Source organism: Bos grunniens, chromosome 22 (genome assembly GCF_055505025.1).
Source record: "Bos grunniens cultivar Pamir isolate PY7600 chromosome 22, Bosgru_T2T1.0, whole genome shotgun sequence".
Taxonomy (NCBI): domain Eukaryota; kingdom Metazoa; phylum Chordata; class Mammalia; order Artiodactyla; family Bovidae; genus Bos; species Bos grunniens.
Window position 1 is genome coordinate 59543023 of NC_141186.1, and position 18273 is coordinate 59561295.

The 18273-nt window shown below is 60.1% G+C and overlaps 1 protein-coding gene across 1 annotated transcript; it reads left to right on the top strand.

Moving 5' to 3' along the window:
• Positions 1 to 281: 281 nt before the first annotated feature.
• COPG1 (coat protein complex I subunit gamma 1) lies at positions 282 to 18204 on the top strand. Its single transcript, XM_086368779.1, has 24 exons — positions 282 to 409; positions 1306 to 1358; positions 1928 to 2008; positions 2248 to 2319; positions 2447 to 2526; positions 3431 to 3506; positions 3608 to 3700; positions 4055 to 4141; positions 5046 to 5203; positions 5294 to 5427; positions 5752 to 5819; positions 6036 to 6224; positions 6953 to 7048; positions 8000 to 8243; positions 8886 to 8961; positions 10016 to 10119; positions 10470 to 10595; positions 10894 to 10962; positions 12588 to 12730; positions 13002 to 13173; positions 13745 to 13842; positions 15476 to 15614; positions 16065 to 16163; positions 17783 to 18204. The coding sequence occupies exons 1-24, from the start codon at positions 373 to 375 to the stop codon at positions 17911 to 17913; spliced, it is 2625 nt and encodes an 874-aa protein (XP_086224905.1). The 5' UTR covers positions 282 to 372; the 3' UTR covers positions 17914 to 18204.
• Positions 18205 to 18273: the final 69 nt, after the last annotated feature.

The following is an 18273-nucleotide window of genomic DNA, read 5'->3' on the forward strand; positions in this document are numbered from 1 at the left end:
CGGCGCGCCTCCCGGGGGGCTGACCAGAACAGGGGGCACTGGGAAGCGCGCGGTTGCGCGGGCCAGCGTGCCACGTTCGGCCTCACCTCCGAAACGCCCGCTTAGACTCCCGCCCGGAGTCAGTGAGGCGGGGACGACGGCACTGACAGGAGGGCGTGGGGCGTGGAGGCTGAGGTCCGGCCGCCCGCGGCCGCGACGGGGTTAACGCCTCCTGCGGCGGCGCGGCCCGGATGTGCGCCTGCGCCGAGCGCGGAGTGCGCCTGCGCACAGCGCCGGGCGACGTGGCCGGCCGGAAGAAGCCAGTGCGGAACCGCCGCCGCCGGCCGCAGCGTCCATCCTACGCTGCCGCTGGGCTCCCGAAGCGACATCGCCATGCTGAAGAAATTCGACAAGAAGGACGAGGAATCGGGTGAGAGGGCCGAGGCCCTGGGGGAGCCCGGACTCCCGCGTAAGCCCTCCGCGGCTTCCCCGGGAGGCCTCCTACCGGACCTCCGTCTGGACGCGAGGCCCCGGGGACTTGAGCGAAGATGCAGCGGCCATCCGCGGCCGGCCCCGGAGAGCCCGAGCGGGCTCCGCTGCCCCTCACCCGGCAGCTCGGGCCGCGATTCGCTGGATGACCTTGGGCGGGTCTGCGCCTCTGGGCCTCTGCTTCCGCGCTTGTTAGGGGAGGGGGCCAGACCCGGTGGTCCTCTAGGGATTTCCTGGGGCTGCTCCCGTGCTGGGGCGCCCTAGTCGGTAGTGCCCGGATCGGTGGTTGAGAACCCTGACTCCGATTCATTTATCCAGCAAATGTATCGAGCGCCCGGTGCATGCCAGGTTGCACTGCGCCCTGACTCTGCAGCAGAGCTGGTGAGAACTACTGAGCAAGCTAGGAATATAAGAATGGTCGCAGCGGAGTGGAGGGAACAGACGTCAGTCAGATCCTCAAGCGTGTCATTAATTACAAGTGTGACTTCTGCTATGTGCAGAAGCCGTAGCCACTGGAGATGGTGGTCCCTCACGCAGTAGGGGCTCAGCTAAGTACCAGCTGCATAAATGAATGAAAGGCATGACACTCTGAGAGGCACACGAGGACTGTACCAGGGCTGCTGGGCAACTGCGAGTTAGTGGTCTGGGGGAGTGGAGCTCCCTGGAGGAGGCTGGCTGGATCTATTGGCAGCCTGTAGGGCTTTGACTGCTGTTCAGAGGACTTGGAGCTTGAATCTCTGAGCCATCGGGAAGTCTTTCTCCATTGTCTACATCTGGGAGAGTTTTGAAATTTAGGGTCACAACCTGTGCTCAGTCCCGTCTCTTCTCTCATGCAAGGTGGAGGCTCCAACCCGTTCCAGCACCTGGAGAAGAGTGCGGTGCTGCAGGAGGCAAGTGTCATTAGCTCCCCTGGGTCTTCCATTGAGAATGTTCAGTCAGTGTGATCAAAACGCTAGCGTATTCAGAGTGCTGGTTTGTAGGACATTAGGGGAGACATCTGATCGTGGAAAGATGGGGAGTTCATTATGCTGATCCTTTTCTTCATCTTTGTCTCTCCTTCCAGTTAATTAATAAGCTTTGAGGGTTTCTCTGGAGGTCCAGTGGGTAGGGCTCTGCGCTTGCACTGCAGGGGACACTGGCTCCAGCCCTGTTTGCGGAACTAAGCTCCTGCATGCAGGCCACGCAGCGTGCCCACCACCCCCCCCAAAAAAAAGCCTTTACTAAGTATTCATTAGTCTCCAAGTCAGCACATCTCCAGGTAATATCTAGGGAGGATTTCAGGAGTTGTTAGTAGATGAATTAAAAAAAGGAAAACAAAGCTCCTTCCATGTGAAAATACTGTAGAACAAGTGTATTTCTTTACCCTGGGCCTTCTCAGATCTCTGATGTGCTTGAGAACAGTCATGGAAGGGAAATAAACTCAGCCAGAAGGTAAATATCCTTGGTCGCTTCTTCTCAGGCCCGTGTGTTTAACGAAACGCCCATCAATCCTCGGAAATGTGCCCACATCCTCACCAAGATCCTTTACCTCATAAACCAGGTAACAGGGTGAGCCCTGCGGGTGGGGAAAACGGTCCTGGGTTGTGTTGGGGGCAGGGGCACAGCCCCTGTGTGGTTGCAGCCAGCGGCCCATCTCTGGGTGCCCTCAGGGTCTCACTCTGAGGTGTTGCCCCTGATGCAGCCTCTGCCGAGTCTGAGGCTCCGACCTGGGCTGTCTTAGCTGGAAGAGCCTTCCGGCCTTTCTGTCCCAAGCTGAGGCTTCTTTCTGAACTGAAACAGGGGGAGCACCTGGGGACCACGGAAGCGACCGAAGCCTTCTTCGCCATGACCAAACTCTTTCAGTCCAATGATGTAAGTGCCGCCACCCCTGCCCTCCTCCGGGGGGACAGCTCTCAGGGTGGTGGGAGGGCCCCCGTCAGCGGCTGCCCCCGTGTCAGGCTGAGCCGGGGTCACAGGTCTTTTCGCCTCTCATGCCCAGCCCACCCTCCGTCGGATGTGCTACTTGACCATCAAGGAGATGTCGTGCATCGCAGAGGATGTCATCATCGTGACCAGCAGGCGAGTCCCGGGTCCCTGATGGCCGCCCCCACGTCTTCTCCCCTCTCCTCGGAGCTCCCGCCGCTCAGTCCTCGGCCACGTGTTGCCAGTGCCGTTGCCTCCTTTCCTCTCCTCTTGCCCTCTCCTTCAGTTACTCTGCCCAGCCATGGCGCCTCCAGGGTGGGTGGTTCCACTTGAATTCTCTGGCCTGGACTTAGGCACAAACTGTCCCTTCCCTGCTTTCTCTTGGCCCGCTGAGGCAGCCCGGAGCTTCCATGGCAACTCCAGCTCTTCCCAGGAGAGCCTGGAAAGAAGCGACAGGGACGGGGGGTGGTGGGGTGCACAAAGCCCACAGGCAGGTTTCCATGAAGGACCGCTGTGCTCAGGAAGCATTCGGCTCAGGGGTCACGCCGTTTGGCGGGTATGCTACGTACACATGTAGGTTCACTTAGAGAACGGGGCAGACATGGCTTCCGCAGCCCCAGAACTTCCAGGGAGGTAACCCCACAGACCGGCATTAGGGGGGTGACGGCTGTGAGAGCAGGCCAGGAGGACCACCAGCTTGAATCTGGGTCAGGAAAGGCCTCCTGGAACTGGGGGAGTGGAGTCCTGCAGGGCAAGGCAGGCAGAGCAGGACAAAGGTGGGGCGGGTGGAGCGCAGCTGCCAGGACCTGCGGGTAGTCCGGGGACTTCTCTGCGACCACTCAATGGGGACAGCAGCAGGAAACCCCACAAGGGTAGATTGCCGTCGGAGCAGGGCAGTGACCCGGGCAGTGTGGAGTTTCATGGAGACCCCTTGATGAAGGGTTAAGAGCCCAGAGCGGACACCCGTTAATAATGGAGACCGGCCTGCTGACCCGGCTGGGGTGGTGGGGCGTGGGAGCAAGCCCGGCCCCCATGTGAGGCCCACGCCATGTCCCTGCAGCCTGACCAAGGACATGACTGGCAAGGAAGACAGCTACCGGGGCCCGGCCGTGCGCGCCCTCTGCCAGATCACCGACGTGAGTGCCCCGCTCAGGGAGGGGCGCAGGGCCCCGGGGCGCATGCCCGCCCCCCCACTCCGGGCCTCACTGCCCCACACCTTGTCACCTGTGCCCCGCAGAGCACCATGCTGCAGGCCATCGAGCGCTACATGAAGCAGGCCATCGTGGACAAGGTGCCCAGCGTCTCCAGCTCTGCTCTCGTGTCTTCGCTGGTGTGTAGCCTCGGCCGGGGCTGGAGATGGGGCCAGGGCTGGGGCTGCTCGGGAGACTGAGGAAACATCAAGGATCGCTTTCCCAAGGAAAACCAAAGCTGTGTGGCCCCAGTTGTGAGAGTCCCACCCCCTGCTCGGTGAAAAGTGCCCAGGGGACTCTGGGTGGATTGAGGGCCCAGTTGGCGGCCTTGACCCATGCCCTGGGGTGACAGGTTTTGGGGATTTGAGCCTGGCAGGAAGTCTGCCAGGGCAGGGGGAGTGAGGGTGGGAGCCGTGCTGAGTCTGCGCCCTCTCGGAGGACCCTGACAGCAGGGCATCCTGCCCGCCCCGCTCAGCGTGCCCTGTGCCCCACAGCACCTGCTCAAGTGCAGCTTCGACGTGGTCAAGCGCTGGGTGAATGAGGCCCAGGAGGCTGCGTCCAGTGACAACATCATGGTCCAGGTAAGCCATGAACGGGGCAGGGATGCTGAAAATACTCAGGCGCTGGCCAGCAGGATGGACTTTCACCACGGAGGTCCTGGTGGCCCCTGGCCGGAGCAGGCTTCAATCCTTTTCTCGTGGTGGGGAGACTTGGGGGTTTGAGAAAAAGAATCTAGGGCATCTCTTGCAGGGGAAGTTGGGTTACAGACTTGATGGGCTCGTGCTTAATTATGCACGTGGTTTACTAACCAGCGAGTATTGTTCTCACAGGGGGAGTTGGCTTACAGACTTGATGGTTCATGCTTAAATATGCGTGTGGTTTAATAACCAGCGAGTATTGTTTTGGGTGTGCAATGCCATCTGCCTGGTGCCTGGTGAGGGTTCAGTGGGAGCTTCTGCCCTCCTGCCCAGACCTGCAGGCCCTCGTGTGGGCATCTGTTCCCTCTCCCCATGTCTTAGTGCTGGGTCTCGTTTCTAGGGCCCACTCTGGCCCCTCAAACCCTCCAGGATCACAGAGGCTTCTTCCCACGTAGAAGGTCCTGAGCGCAGCCCTAGTGAGGGCTCCGGAGGGCAGAGGGGTAGTCTTTCCGCCTCCCCTCCCCCTGCTGGCTTTTCAGCAGCAGCCACGCGTCCTGGGGCAGGGCCGGGGGGCCGAGGGCCTGCTGTGAGGGCGCCCGTCTGCACGGCCCCTGACGACACATGTCCTCAGCCCAGGCCGGCTCCCACTTCCTCTTTCTGGTCGGAGACACCTGGTCTCCAGTACCTCCATCTGTATGGTGCCTGGCGGGGTTGGGGGACAGAGGCCTGCAGAGTCCCAGGTGGCTTGGTGGGCGTGGCCCACACCTGGGCTCCATGCCCACTCCAGAGGTGAGGAGCGGGCAGCGTGGCCTCAGGCCTCACTCTCCCTGCTCTGCAACACCCGCAGTACCACGCGCTGGGGCTCCTGTACCACGTGCGGAAGAACGACCGCCTGGCCGTCAGCAAGATGATCAGCAAGTTCACGCGGCACGGCCTCAAGTCCCCCTTCGCCTACTGCATGATGATCCGCGTGGCCAGCCGGCAGCTGGAGGACGAGGACGGCAGGTAGAGGCACCGCGCCCTGCCGCTCGCCCCCAGAGCCCTCGCCGACCCCCAGGCGGCCCCCCAGCGTCCTCCTGCCGCCTGTCGTTGCAGCCGTGACAGCCCGCTGTTCGACTTCATCGAGAGCTGCCTGCGCAATAAGCACGAGATGGTGGTGTACGAGGCTGCCTCGGCCATTGTCAACCTGCCTGGGTGCAGCGCCAAGGAGCTGGCCCCAGCTGTCTCAGGTGCCCAGGCCCCGCCCCCCCACCGGCTCAGGTGCCCAGGCCCCGCCCCCTGCCATCTCAGGTGCCCAAGCACCCCCCCGCCCGCCCTGTGCAGCTGGGATTCCCAGGGGTGAGGCCCTGCCTGAGGGTGGGCAGGTGTGCTCTCCTCGATTGGGGTGGCCGTGCCAGTTGGGGAAGAGCTGAGTGGGGGATTTGGGTCCGAACAGTCTCTGAGCCCTGGTCCCCAAACTGTGCCCCGTGCCCTGTCCCTGCCCCTCCCGGGGGCCCTGGGTTTCCTGGCTGCCGCGCAGGGGGCAGCCCTTCACCGGTGTCTGTCCCCCACAGTGCTCCAGCTCTTCTGCAGCTCCCCCAAGGCCGCCCTCCGTTACGCCGCCGTCCGCACCCTCAACAAGGTGAGTTCGCAGTGGACAGAGGGGCTGGCCTTCCAACAGGGCTGGGGGAGGGGGCCTGGGCCCAGGAGACCTGTCTCCTGGTCCCTCACGGCAGGAGGTGCAGCCCTGGCTGGTCTCTGTCCCCCAGGTGCTGGCGTGAGCCCACCTGAAGGCCCGCAGAACGGCAGAAGGCCTTCTGTGGCCTGTCTGTGTCCTCATCGCTTTGCTCCCGGACAGGTGGCCATGAAGCACCCGTCCGCGGTGACAGCCTGTAACCTGGACTTGGAGAACCTGGTGACGGACGCGAACCGCAGCATCGCCACGCTGGCCATCACCACCCTGCTCAAGACGGGCAGCGAGGGCAGCATCGACCGCCTCATGAAGCAGATCTCCTCCTTCATGTCCGAGATCTCGGACGAGTTCAAGGTCCACAGTCTGCGCCCGGGGCGGGGCGGGCCGGGGGTTGCCGCGGGGCCTCGCTGTGGCGCTGTGCGAGGTGCTGCTCCCGGCCTTTGTCGGCGAGGCCGGGGGCTTCCAGATCGGCCCGTCCAGCCCTTCGTTGTCTCCCGTGAGCGCTGTGTCCTGGGCTGGGCAGAGCCGGAGAGGGGAGCAGAGCAGTGCGCACGCCGGCCTGCCCTCGGAGCTCGCTTTCTGGGACGGGACCATGGGAGCTGACTCCAGTGTGGACGGGGTCGTTCCACACGCTGCTGCAGCGAGGAAACCCCCAGGGCAGCAGTTCCCGGGGGAGCCGCCCGGGAGGACCTGGGAAGGGCCAGCGGGCGCGTGTGCACTTGCCCTGAGCTCTGAGTAGACAAGCAGACGGGGGGGACCCACAGTGTGGATCGGGGCCTTGAACCGCAGTGCTCACAGCCCTGCCCGGGGGCTCGGAGGTCCCCTCAGCCCGGCCCCGCCTGAGGAGGGGCTCCCCGCCTGAGGAGGGCTCTCCGCCTGAGGAGGCTCTCCGCCTGAGGAGGGGCTCTCCGCCTGAGGAGGGGCTCCCCGCCTGAGGAGGCTCCCCGCCTGAGGAGGGCTCCCCGCCTGAGGAGGCTCCCCGCCTGAGGAGGGGCTCCCCGCCTGAGGAGGGCTCTCCTGGCCCCGGGGACTGCAGCACCGCCCGCGGGGCTGGGCTGCGCTCACGCCCGTCTCTGGCACAGGTCGTGGTGGTGCAGGCCATCAGCGCACTGTGTCAGAAGTATCCCCGCAAGCACGCCGTGCTCATGAACTTCCTGTTCTCCATGCTGCGGGAAGAGGTAAGAGCGGGTGGCCTGGCTGCTGGCTCCGGCAGGTGGGCCTGGGTCCACCTGTCAGCTGGCTGGCTTCTGGTGCCCGCAGCCCTTTTGGCTCCCGTGCGCAGGCAGTGCAGGCACGCCCCAGTCGCTGTGGTTACAGTCGTAACTGACGAAGCGCCACCCTGGCCATCCAGACTCAGCAGGTGCCCTGAGGCGATGCTTAAGCAGAAGATGGCTAACGGTCTGTCTCGTGTCATCTGGTATAGAAATATTCTAGCCATTGCAATTTTTCATAGAAAAAATTTTCCCACAAAAATCGGTCCTTGGTGCCGGAAAGGTTGGAGACCGCTGTCATAAAATACACATGACATAGAATTCATCGAGGGCTTCCCATGTAACTCAGCTGGTAAAGATCCACCTGCTATGCAGGAGACCCTGGTTCGATTCCTGGATTGGGAAGATCCACTGGAGAAGGGAAAGGCTGCCCACTCCAGTATTCTGGCCTGGAGAATTCCATGGACTGTATAGTCCATGGGGTCGCAAAGACGGAGCGACTTTCAGACTAGAATTTATCACCTTAACTGTAAATGTATATCGTTCAGTATTGTTAAATACCTTCACACAGGAGTGCAGTTAATTTCCAGAACTTTCTCATCCTGCAAAACTGAACTCTGTTCCCATTTAACGATAACCCCCTACTCTCTACTCCTCCAGCTTCTACACCACCCATTCTTCCTTTATCTCAAAGGTGGGAAGAAAATCAAGTCCCAGAGGTTTCTATTAAAGCATCTGCAGTTAGTCCGGAATGGCCCTGGCGAGCATTCAGCCTGAGCCTTTAGTTTTTACACAAAAGGGAGGTAGCGGCGGGGGAGCCAGGCCCTGGCCTGCAGGCTCCGGCTGGGCCGCTGTGCCAGGCTGCAGCTGGGCTCCGCAGAGCCCCTGGTGCTCAGCCTTCTGTCGCCTGGCCCACAGGGCGGCTTCGAGTACAAGCGGGCCATCGTGGACTGCATCATCAGCATCATCGAGGAGAACGCGGAGAGCAAGGAGACGGGGCTGTCCCACCTGTGCGAGTTCATCGAGGACTGCGAGTTCACTGTGCTGGCCACGCGCATCCTGCACCTGCTGGGCCAGGAGGGGCCCAGGACCAGCAACCCCTCCAAGTACATCCGCTTCATCTACAACCGCGTGGTGCTGGAGCACGCCGAGGTCCGCGCAGGTGCGTCGGAGCAGGCTGCGCCCAGGGCACCGGCACCGGGCCTGCAGGCCTGAGGGCGGCCCAGGGGCGCGGGCGGCACCCGGCGAACGTGCCGACCTCGGGCTCACCTCAGCTGCTGCTCTGATTCACTGTGTGTGGTCGTTTACCTTTCTCCTTTTTCACCTTTCTCCTTTCTTTCTTCTTGGTATTTAGGTTTTTCTTTTTAATGGTAGCTTTCTTGAGATATAATTCACATAGCATACTCTGTTTAATGAGTGTGTACTTCTGTGCACAGCCATCCGATCCTTCCTTTTACTTAGACTTACTGCTGTTTCCCTCTCACGCCTGCTCTGAACGGACGGTCCCCAAGCAGTTCTTGCTTCTCAGTTGTAGCTCATTCTCTCTCTCATTTGCGGTCAGGTGAGGCTTCGCTGCCCCTGAGGCCGTTAGGATACAGAGATTGAGGGCAGCCCTCGTGGCCCCTTGGTGGTCAGAGCTGAGAAGGCCTGCTGGGCCCGAGGACAGGGCCGCCTCCCTGGGAGAAGCCAGGCCTGGAGGCTGCTTGTCGTGGGATGTTGGGTTGGGCCTGCGGCTCGGGGCCACTCAGCTCCGGCTGGCCCGCTCCGAGCCCTGGCCTGAGCCGAGTTTGCCTCGTGCACGCAGGCGCTGTGAGTGCTCTGGCCAAGTTTGGGGCGCAGAACGAAGAGATGCTGCCCAGTATCCTGGTGCTGCTGAAGAGGTGCGTGTGGCGTCCCCTTGGCCGGCGGCTGCTCCCCATCTCTGTAGCTGGAAAGGGGGAGACAAGATGCACGACTATTGATGGTAGAAAACAGTGGGAACAGAAAACCGTGAAACATGGTGCTGTGCAGAAGCCCCTCCCCTAGGTGTTAACTCGAGGTGTTTTCTGTTTTAAAAAACAGCTTTATTGAGATATAACTTGCAATCCACACAGTGTCCCCATCTTAAATGCATAATACAGTGGGTTTGTTACATTCCGAGTTGTTTAACCATTACCGCCATCTAAGTTGAGAACTTTTCTCTTGACCGCGCTGTACGGCTTCTGGAATCTTAGTTCCCTGACCAGGGATCGAACCTGGGCCCTCTGCAGTGGAAACGCAGAGTCCCAGCCACTCGACCACCTGGGAGTTCTCAAAAACACTTCTACCGCCCCAGAGAAACTGTGTACCAGCGAGTAGTCGAGCCCTGCCCCAGCCCTGCCCGCCCCTCGCTCGCCTTCTGGCTCAGGATTTGCCTGTCCCGACTTGCCATGCAGCCGCAGGCCTTCAGCGTGTTGCCTCTCGCGAGCCTGGCTCCTTCACGGGGTTTCCAGGGTTCACTCGTGTTGTCACACGTGCCAGCACTTCATGCCACTCCTGCATGGCGTGAAGAGCCCTCGTTTGTTTAGCTGGTCATCAGTCGGGAGGCATTTGGGCCATTTCTGGTTCACGGCTGGCGTGACTCGCGCTGCTGTGAACATTTGTGCACAAGTCTTTATGTGACTTGCTTTCAGTTCTCTGGGGTGTGCACCCAGGAGTGGAATTGCGGAGCCATGTTCAAGTCCTTTTTGACGAGTGCTGCCGGATACAGGCGCATGGCTCCCTCCCTGGGTGGGCTCTGGGAAAGGGTCCCGGGAGAGTGAATACCAGCCCCCCTGTGCCTCTGATACCCGGGCACCGCATCTGGTGATTGGGGTGGAAGCACCCTGCCGCCTCTGCCTGCCCTCTGCTGGGGCCCTGTAGCGCCCCCGGCCCTCTACGGGCCCCCGTCAGGAGCTCCCTGTGTTCTGGCCACAGGTGTGTGATGGATGACGACAACGAGGTCAGGGACCGGGCCACCTTCTACCTCAACGTGCTGGAGCAGAAGCAGAAGGCCCTCAATGCAGGCTACATCCTGAATGGTGAGTCCTCCCCGCCGGACCACTCCCCTAGCCCCCTCCCCGAGCTGCGGCCTTCCCGGGCGGCATGCCCTCTGCTGGACTCCCCTGGCAACTGCAGGGCATCACTGTCATCTCAGGAGGCCCGGGGCCCCAAGGGTGGGAATAGCCCAGAGAGCAGAACCGCTCGCCAGTCATATGAACCTCCTTGAGCCGAGCGCCCCCCCGTGCCCAAGCCCCTGTCCCGTGTCCATTCGCTCTTTGCAGCAGTCCTGCCGAGGAGGGTGTCCTGAGAAGCGGGGGCTCGGCGCCTCGCTGGTTTCCTCGGGGTCCTGCAGCCGTGACCCCCGGCCCCGTCTCGCTCCCGCCTCCAGGTCTGGCTGTGTCCATCCCGGGTCTGGAGCGGGCGCTGCAGCAGTACACTCTGGAGCCGTCGGAGAAGCCCTTCGACCTCAAGTCCGTGCCCCTGGCCACCGCGCCCGTGGCGGAGCAGAGGACAGGTGAGCCATGCCTGTGTCCTCCAGAGGCCCTCGGGCCCAGGCCCCCTCTGGAGGCTCTGCCTGGCCCGCAAGGCCCCCGCAGCTGCCCAGGGTGGACGGGGCCATGCTGGGCGCAGGGAGTTCCCCACCCGCCTCTGCCCCGGGAGAGGAGGCCACCTGCACACAGACACTCACGCGGCCGCCCGTGTCCACACTCCACACGAGGAGGTGGAGAGCACACTTGAGAGCGACTGTGCTGCGGTCGACGCGCCCTGGCCGTCTCTGAGCTGTGGCTCACCACGTGTGCTTGTTCCTGCAGAAAGCACCCCGGTCACCGCCGCCAAGCAACCCGAGAAGGTGGCCGCCACCCGGCAGGAGATCTTCCAGGGTGAGTGAGGGGGCTCGCAGGGCTCACAGGCCACGGCTGGGGCGGCGGCTCTTCCCCCAGGAACCGAGATCGGGTCTCCCCTGCATGCTGGCTCTGAGAGTGTTTGGACAGCCTGCTTGACCCTCAGGTGGAGGTTGTTGCATCCATTTGGTTTCTGAGGATTTGGATGCTCAGAGAGACACGGTGATTTGCCGCAGTTTGCACAGCACCAAGGGGAGGGCGGCAAGAATTACAGTCCAGCTCCAGCTGGCTCAGAGCCGCCTGGGCCTTGTTCTGAGTGCTACAGGCCCTGGGCCCAGTCGGTTTGGGAAGTCTGGCGCCGCTCAGCGGAGTTGAGGGCACGATACAGTCCTGTGACTTGGGCTCCAAATGTGCTCCGCCCACCTTGTCTGGCAGGGTTTGGTGAGGATTCCGTCTGTCCCTCTACTCCTACGTTTCTCAGGGGAGAGGCTGTGTGTCTGGTTGGCAGACCACATTGTCCACTAGATTCCTGCCTTCGAGGCCCGGCAGCGGCCTCCCGTCCTGGGTGACGTCAGCCGACTCCCTGACTCATCTCCCCTTCTGTCGTTCTGCGCGCTGTCCACGGTTCCTGCCCGTCCCTGCACTGGTGCCTGCCTTCCTTATAGTGGGATTCGTCTTAAGTCCACTTTTTCCTTTCCACTCCCGAACCTGTCTTCCACCAACGCGCTGTCTCAGATGTGGCTGAACCGGGACCCTGAGCTGGCTGGCGTCGCTCTCCCCATAGGCTTTCCCTGTGTGTCCCTTCCCTCTTGCTGCCGGCAGAGATCAGCATGAACTTAGTGGTTTCACTCAACGCCACTCCACCCCTTGTCCTGAGGTCTGAGTTCAGCCTCTTTACGGGGGGAAAGAGCAGAAGAATGATCCTGCCTGCTTCTCCCTCTGTCCCCGAAACCCTACTAAGTCTAAGGCAGAGGATCACACTGCCTCGGGTAGAGTTCTTTTCCACGTGGAGGTCAGCGTAACCGGGAAGACGAGTGATGGGTCTTGACTAGTGGTCCTCAGACATCCGTGTGCGTCAGAGTCACGAGGGAAAGCTTGTTCGAGATGCGGGATGGGGGAGTCTCTGACGGGCAGGTCTGGGGAGGCCTGAGGGTCTGCACTGTCGCCATGCCCCAGGTGCTTCTGGCACGATGATTCCTGAGCACAGCTCGGGGAGCAGGGCCAGCTGCCCAGTTCTCCCAGGCACCCCAGGGCCGGAAACTGGCCTGCACCAGACACCTGCTGGCCACTCTGAGCTGGGCGTTCTGTAACACTCGGAATCTGCCCGCTCTCCTTTGGGGCCACTTGTCCCAACAGCCACGTGTCTGAGAGCAGTCCGTCCTCCTGCCTGGTTCCGTGGCCAGCAGAGTTCGCTTCCTCTCTGTCTTTCCCCGTTTCCCTCTTCTGAGCACCTTTGCTGAGCTTCTAAGCTTGAGGGAGTTTCTGGATGGGATGAGGCCAGGCCACGGGCCTGACGTCCATTGGTTGGTCTGGCGTCCTGTGTGGGACAGCGGGGAGGGCGTACTTGCGTGTGTCAGGGAACCGGGAGTGAAGGGCCCGCGGCCTGAAGACTGACCAGAGACCCCGCTGAGCCGCTGGGTGAATGCGCGGCCTGTGGGTTTCAGAGCAGCTGGCGGCTGTGCCCGAGTTCCAGGGGCTGGGGCCCCTCTTCAAGTCCTCGCCTGAGCCCGTGGCCCTCACTGAGTCGGAGACGGAGTACGTCATCCGCTGCACAAAGCACACCTTCACTGACCACATGGTCTTCCAGGTGAGCGGGGAGGGCCTCCCGTGGCGTCCTGGCGCCCCCACTCCGAGTGGCTGGAGCCTGGTGCGATGCCGGGTCTGCCTCCAACTGCTGTGTGTAGAGTCCCTGACTCAGGGCCTGTGTGGCTCCCACGTGCCCACATGGAGACAGGGGATCTGGGCAGGGAGTCTGGGTCAGGACTCAGGGTGGCCCTGGGGTGAGAGGCCTCCTCTGCAGCTCAGGGGGGCCCACACACCCCAGCTCAGCATCTCAGCCCCTCTGCTCCTGGGTCCAGTTTGACTGCACGAACACGCTCAACGACCAGACCCTGGAGAACGTCACGGTGCAGATGGAGCCCACGGAGGCCTACGAGGTGCTGTGTTACGTGCCCGCCCGGAGCCTGCCCTACAACCAGCCCGGAACCTGCTACACGCTGGTGGCCCTGCCCAAGGAAGACCCCACGGCGGGTGAGCCCCCCGGCCTCCTGGGAGCCCCTGGGTCAGGGTGGGGAGGGCGGCCTGTGCGCCAGCTGTTCGTCTCCGGTCAGAGCTTCAGCTCCTCGAGGTCGGTCCAGAGAGGAAGGCCAGCCCGCCCTGGGGCTTTGCACACAGCAGCTCATTTCCTCCTCACACACCCTTCGGGGCAGCACTGCTCTCTGTCTTAGAGGGTGACCGAGATGGGGTAAACAGCTTGCCTGAATTCACCAGGCTGAGAGGCTGAGCCCAGGTCCTCAGGCAGGACTCTGTCTTGGCCGTGAAGGAGCCGTGAAGGAGACTTGGACATGACCGTCCAAGTCCACTCCTCCCAGAGAGGCAGGGGCTTTCCCAGGCCTGGGTGGCACGTGGACGTGGCCAGCCTGAAGTGTCTCTGCCCCCCTGGCTCCTCTTTCCTCGTGAGGGCAGCTCCTCAGGCTGCGACCGGGTGCTCCCGCCTCCCCACGCCAGGCTGGCACGGGCCGCTGGTGCAGCCGAGGCCTGGAGGGCAGGCTGTGGCCGCCCGCCCGCAGAGGCCCCTGACGGCGCGCCTTCCCTCCTGCAGTGGCCTGCACGTTCAGCTGCGTGATGAAGTTCACCGTCAAGGACTGCGACCCCACGACCGGGGAGGCGGACGACGAGGGTTACGAGGACGAGTATGTGGTAAGCGCCGCGGGGCCCGCTCACGGCGTCTGCACGCGTGCGCGCTGGCTTCGGTTTAGATGTCGCAAAAGAGCTCTTGTTTTTAACTTAAAAAATATGTGTTCAAGTGTCACAAGAAAACCTGGGAAATACAAAAACAAGTACACACAGACAGGGAAGCGTTAACCGTAGTCTTGGGAGTGGCTGGGGGAGGGAAGTTGTATCTTTGAGGTCATTACATACATTATAGACCTCGTTGGGTTCACTTAGAACCAGGGTGTAATTTCCCGTCAGTACAAACACTTCATAAACACAAGTCTTAATGACTTTAAAATACTCCCTTCTATTGACATATCCTAATTCACGTGACTTTGTATTCGTTAACATTGGGCATGTGTGATCCTAGAGTCTCACGGTTTTAAGTGCCACATTAAACACCCCTCAGTATAAATTCATACCATTCGTGCCTGTGTTTCAGGCCTGTCTCCTTGTGACTAGAAGTAGAATAATTAAAAAAAAATTTTTTTTAACAATTTTTTTCTATGAGTAGGATAATTGGGTCAAAGACTCAGGACGATTTTCAGGCTTTTTGGTTCATGGTGTCAGTTGCTTTCTGGAGAAGCGGGTGCCCTCAGTCCAGTTTGTATCTGCTGGCGACCTTCTGGTGCAGCGAGATGCTCCTTCCGGCTCCAGCTCACGGGGCTAGCATGGAGCCGAGGATAGGCTCATTCTCGATTTGCCCAGGGCGCTGTGGCTCCATGCCATCTGAGTGCAGACCCTGAAAGGCAGCCTGGGATGGAGGCTGCCAGAGCCCTCGTGGCCAGAGGGGCAGTCGCTGGAGCACACCTGATGGGCATTTGTGTCCTCCTGGGTCCAGGCCTGAGCCAGCAGTGAGCTAAGCCAAGGCCAGGAGGGCTGGGTATGAGGCCCGGCTTCTGCCGTAGGGGCTGCGTCCTACCTGTGAACGCCCTCCCCGTGCGCGGGAGCAGGGGCTCAGCGGAGAGCTGCTGGCAAATGAACGGGAGCCTTTCCTCACAGTCGGTCCAGGGTGCGCGTCCAGAGCGGGCCCGGCTGACTCACGGGGGGCGGCCTCTGAGCACTCCTCGCCCCCCGCCCCATCCAGTCAGGCACTGGCGGCTTCGGAGGGTGCGCTCTCACAGCCGACACCCCAAGAGGAGGATGGTGGGCCCTCCACATCTGTGGGTTCTGCCTCCATGGATCCAACCAACAGATGGAAAATAGAGTGGGTTCCAGAAAATCCGCAAAAGCAAAACTTGAGGCAACAATTTACATAGCGTTTGCACTATATTTGCAGCTGTTTCCGTAACATTTACATCATATCAGTTATTATAAATAATCGAGAGGTGACGCAGAGTATAAGGAAAACGTGTGTAGCTTAAACGCAAATACGGCACCGCTTTACATAAAGGACTGGAGCCTCCAGGAGTTCAGTGTCCGAGGGCGCGTCCCGCTGAGGGGCCACCACCCGGCTGTGAGCAGCTGAGGACAGGCCGCTGGTCCGATAGGGCCCAGCCCCGGAGCGCGGCACTCAGAGCCTGCGTGGTGGGAGGGGCGGGTGGGCAGAGCAGAGCGGAGGCTCTCAGCTGTCTCTCCCTGGAGCTGTGTGCCTCAGGCCCCCCCTGTTGTCCCCCAGCTGGAGGATCTGGAAGTCACGATAGCGGATCACATCCAGAAGGTCATGAAGCTGAACTTCGAGGCAGCCTGGGACGAGGTGGGGGATGAGTTCCAGAAGGAGGAGACGTTCACCTTGTCCACCATCAAGACACTCGAGGGTAAATGCTGGGGGTGCCGGTTCTGGTTTGCCTGCCTTTCAAGACCCTGGGCCACTGTTGAAATGTTCCTCCTCCCCCCATCCCCGCCCCCATCCCCCGAAGATCCAGGACCAAGTGTGGAGCACATAGTTCAGATACATAAAATACTAAAAAAGTCGCTCAGTCGTGTCTGACGCTTTGCGACCCCATGAACAATACAGTCCACAGAATTCTCCAGACCAGAATACTGGAGTGGGTAGCCTTTCCCTTCTCCAGGGGATCTTCCCAACCCAGGGATCGAACCCAGGTCTCCCACACTGCAGGTGGATTCTTTACCAGCTGAGCCACAAGGGAAAGTTCAGATGCGGCTTCATTAAAAGCTGTGCACAGCGGGATTTGGGGCTGGGGGAGTGGTGACGGTGCAAAGTGGAGATGAGGTAAGTGGGTTAACTCTAGAACCTCTCCCTGCAGAGGCTGTGGGCAATATCGTCAAGTTCTTAGGAATGCACCCTTGTGAGCGGTCTGACAAAGTGCCGGACAACAAGAACACGCACACGCTGCTCCTGGCCGGTAAGTGGCATTTGTCGTGGGAAGGGCCTGGGTGCCACTGGGGAACCCAGGGATCCAGAGCTCGCGGCGCTGAACGTCACAAGGTATAAGAAGGCCAGCTAGAGCCGTCTTCCCCCAGCCCCTGCTGCCCGTCAGTGTCCCTGCCCACGGGCAGCCAGCGAGCTACGGCACAGCACGCCAGGCACCTCCCTGTGATCCTAAGGGTGTAAGAGCAAGAGTGCACGTTGCCCTGTGCAGAGGCAGACAGCCATATGCAGGTGGCGGACACGCTGCTCTGCGCCTGGGTGTTCACTTCACAGTGCATCTTGGGGAGCGTCCTCTTTTTCTTTTTTTAATAACGTGAAATTTACCAGTGTAATGATTTTTACATCACTTCAGCGGCATTAAGCACATTCCCGCTGTTTTGCATCTATCACCATCATCCACCTCCAGAACTTCCCATCATCCCAGACGTCTTCCCAGACTGAGCTCCACTGTTTCTTGTAGCTGACTGTTTCACAGAACCAGTACATGTACTGCTGAACACCGAGATTGTTCTAGTGTTCTGCTGTTACAGACTGTGCTGTAGGGAATGATCCCGTACATACGTGTCTACTTAGGCACTTTATTTTGGATGTGTGCACTCTGGGTATTTGTAGGGTAAGTTTCTCAAGGCTTTACCAGGTCAAAGTGCATTTTTCATCTCGGTAAATATTTCCAGTTGCCTTCCATAGGAATCGTATGCCTCTCTCCCACACTTCCAACCAAGCAGTGTGTTCCCAACCTGTGTGGTCTCTGCAGGCGTGTTAATGGTGTCTCGCGTGGCTTCACTCTGTGTATCTCGTGTACTGAACGGTGCTCAGCATCTCCTCAAATGCAAAGCGCCATATGAAACAGCGTATGGATTTTATTTATATCATGTATATTTTTCCACTGAGTTGGTTATTCTTTTCTAATAGGAATGGGATTTTTAAGCACTTCTGGAAATTTTCAAACTTACACACACAGAACCCCCAGGCACTCCTCCTCCAGCTGTAGCAATGAGCATCTCTACCCAGACGCGTTCTCCACCCCCAGACTATTTTAGAGCAAACTCCATACATAGGCATTTCGTATGTAAATGTTTCTGATCGCTGTTTCTCCAAAAGCTAATGAGCCAATGTGCTTACTGCGCCTGAAACAGTGAATGAAGGGAAGTGCTTTTTTCTGAGTGTTTATAAACAGGGTTAGGAGGTGGCTCTGCTCCAATGCCCTGCTCACAGCTGGCTGCCCCCAAGCCCGCAGTGAGGCAGCCCTGTCCCCTGGGTTTTGCAGACACCTGCACCGTGATTTTGCCACGGTGGGGCTGTCCCTCGGTCTGTGAGCTTCGATGAGGTCGGGATGTGTGAGAGCCTCAGTGATGTCGCACAGAACCATACACGTCCAGTAGTTTTGGGCTTGGCAGCAGCGTGACGGGCAGACTGATCTCTGCGAGGTCACTGATGACGCTGCAGCTCAGAGAGGTGCAGTGACGTGCCCAGCGCCTCACACAGCTCCCGTCTCACCCCAGAGCTGCCTCTGCCAGCTGTGGCACGCTGCCCTCAGCCCAGCCCTGCAGCCCCCTTTGGTCTTACGCGCCTGCCTTCTCTCCTCCCTTGCAGGCGTGTTCCGGGGAGGCCATGACATCCTGGTGCGCTCCCGGCTGCTGCTTTTGGACACAGTCACTATGCAGGTGACAGCCAGAAGTTCGGAGGAGCTGCCGGTGGACATCGTCTTGGCGTCTGTGGGCTAAGAGGCCGGCTTGCATCCGACCACGTCCTCCCCTTTCCCTGAACACTATGCAGGAGTCGCGCCTTCCTCCTGAACCCAGTGGAAGCTCCTTTCCAAGCCTGTGTATTGAAAAGCAATTAGGAATCACTGAGGGTTTTTTGTTGTGTTTTTTGTCTTCTTAAATTGACCCCCTGCCCCAAACCCCCCTGCTGACAGTGACTCTTTAAACAGGGCATGATTTTAGCACATCTTAGAACTTGCTGTCTTGCCTGCCAGGGAAGGGGCATTGCAAATAAAGAAAGTGCTTGCGCCATCTGAGTTTCTCCCCTTTGGAACCATCATCTTATCCCTACAAATAAATCAGCGCGTATTTATTGAGTGA

Excerpts from the sequence above, each read along its gene's own strand:
- COPG1 (XM_086368779.1), top strand. The coding sequence starts at position 373 with ATGCTGAAGAAATTCGACAAGAAGGACGAGGAATCGG. Across the intron at positions 3,701-4,054 it reads CTGCTCTCGTGTCTTCGCTG|CACCTGCTCAAGTGCAGCTT; the intron begins GTGTGTAGCCTC and ends TGTGCCCCACAG. Across the intron at positions 15,615-16,064 it reads CACCATCAAGACACTCGAGG|AGGCTGTGGGCAATATCGTC; the intron begins GTAAATGCTGGG and ends CTCTCCCTGCAG.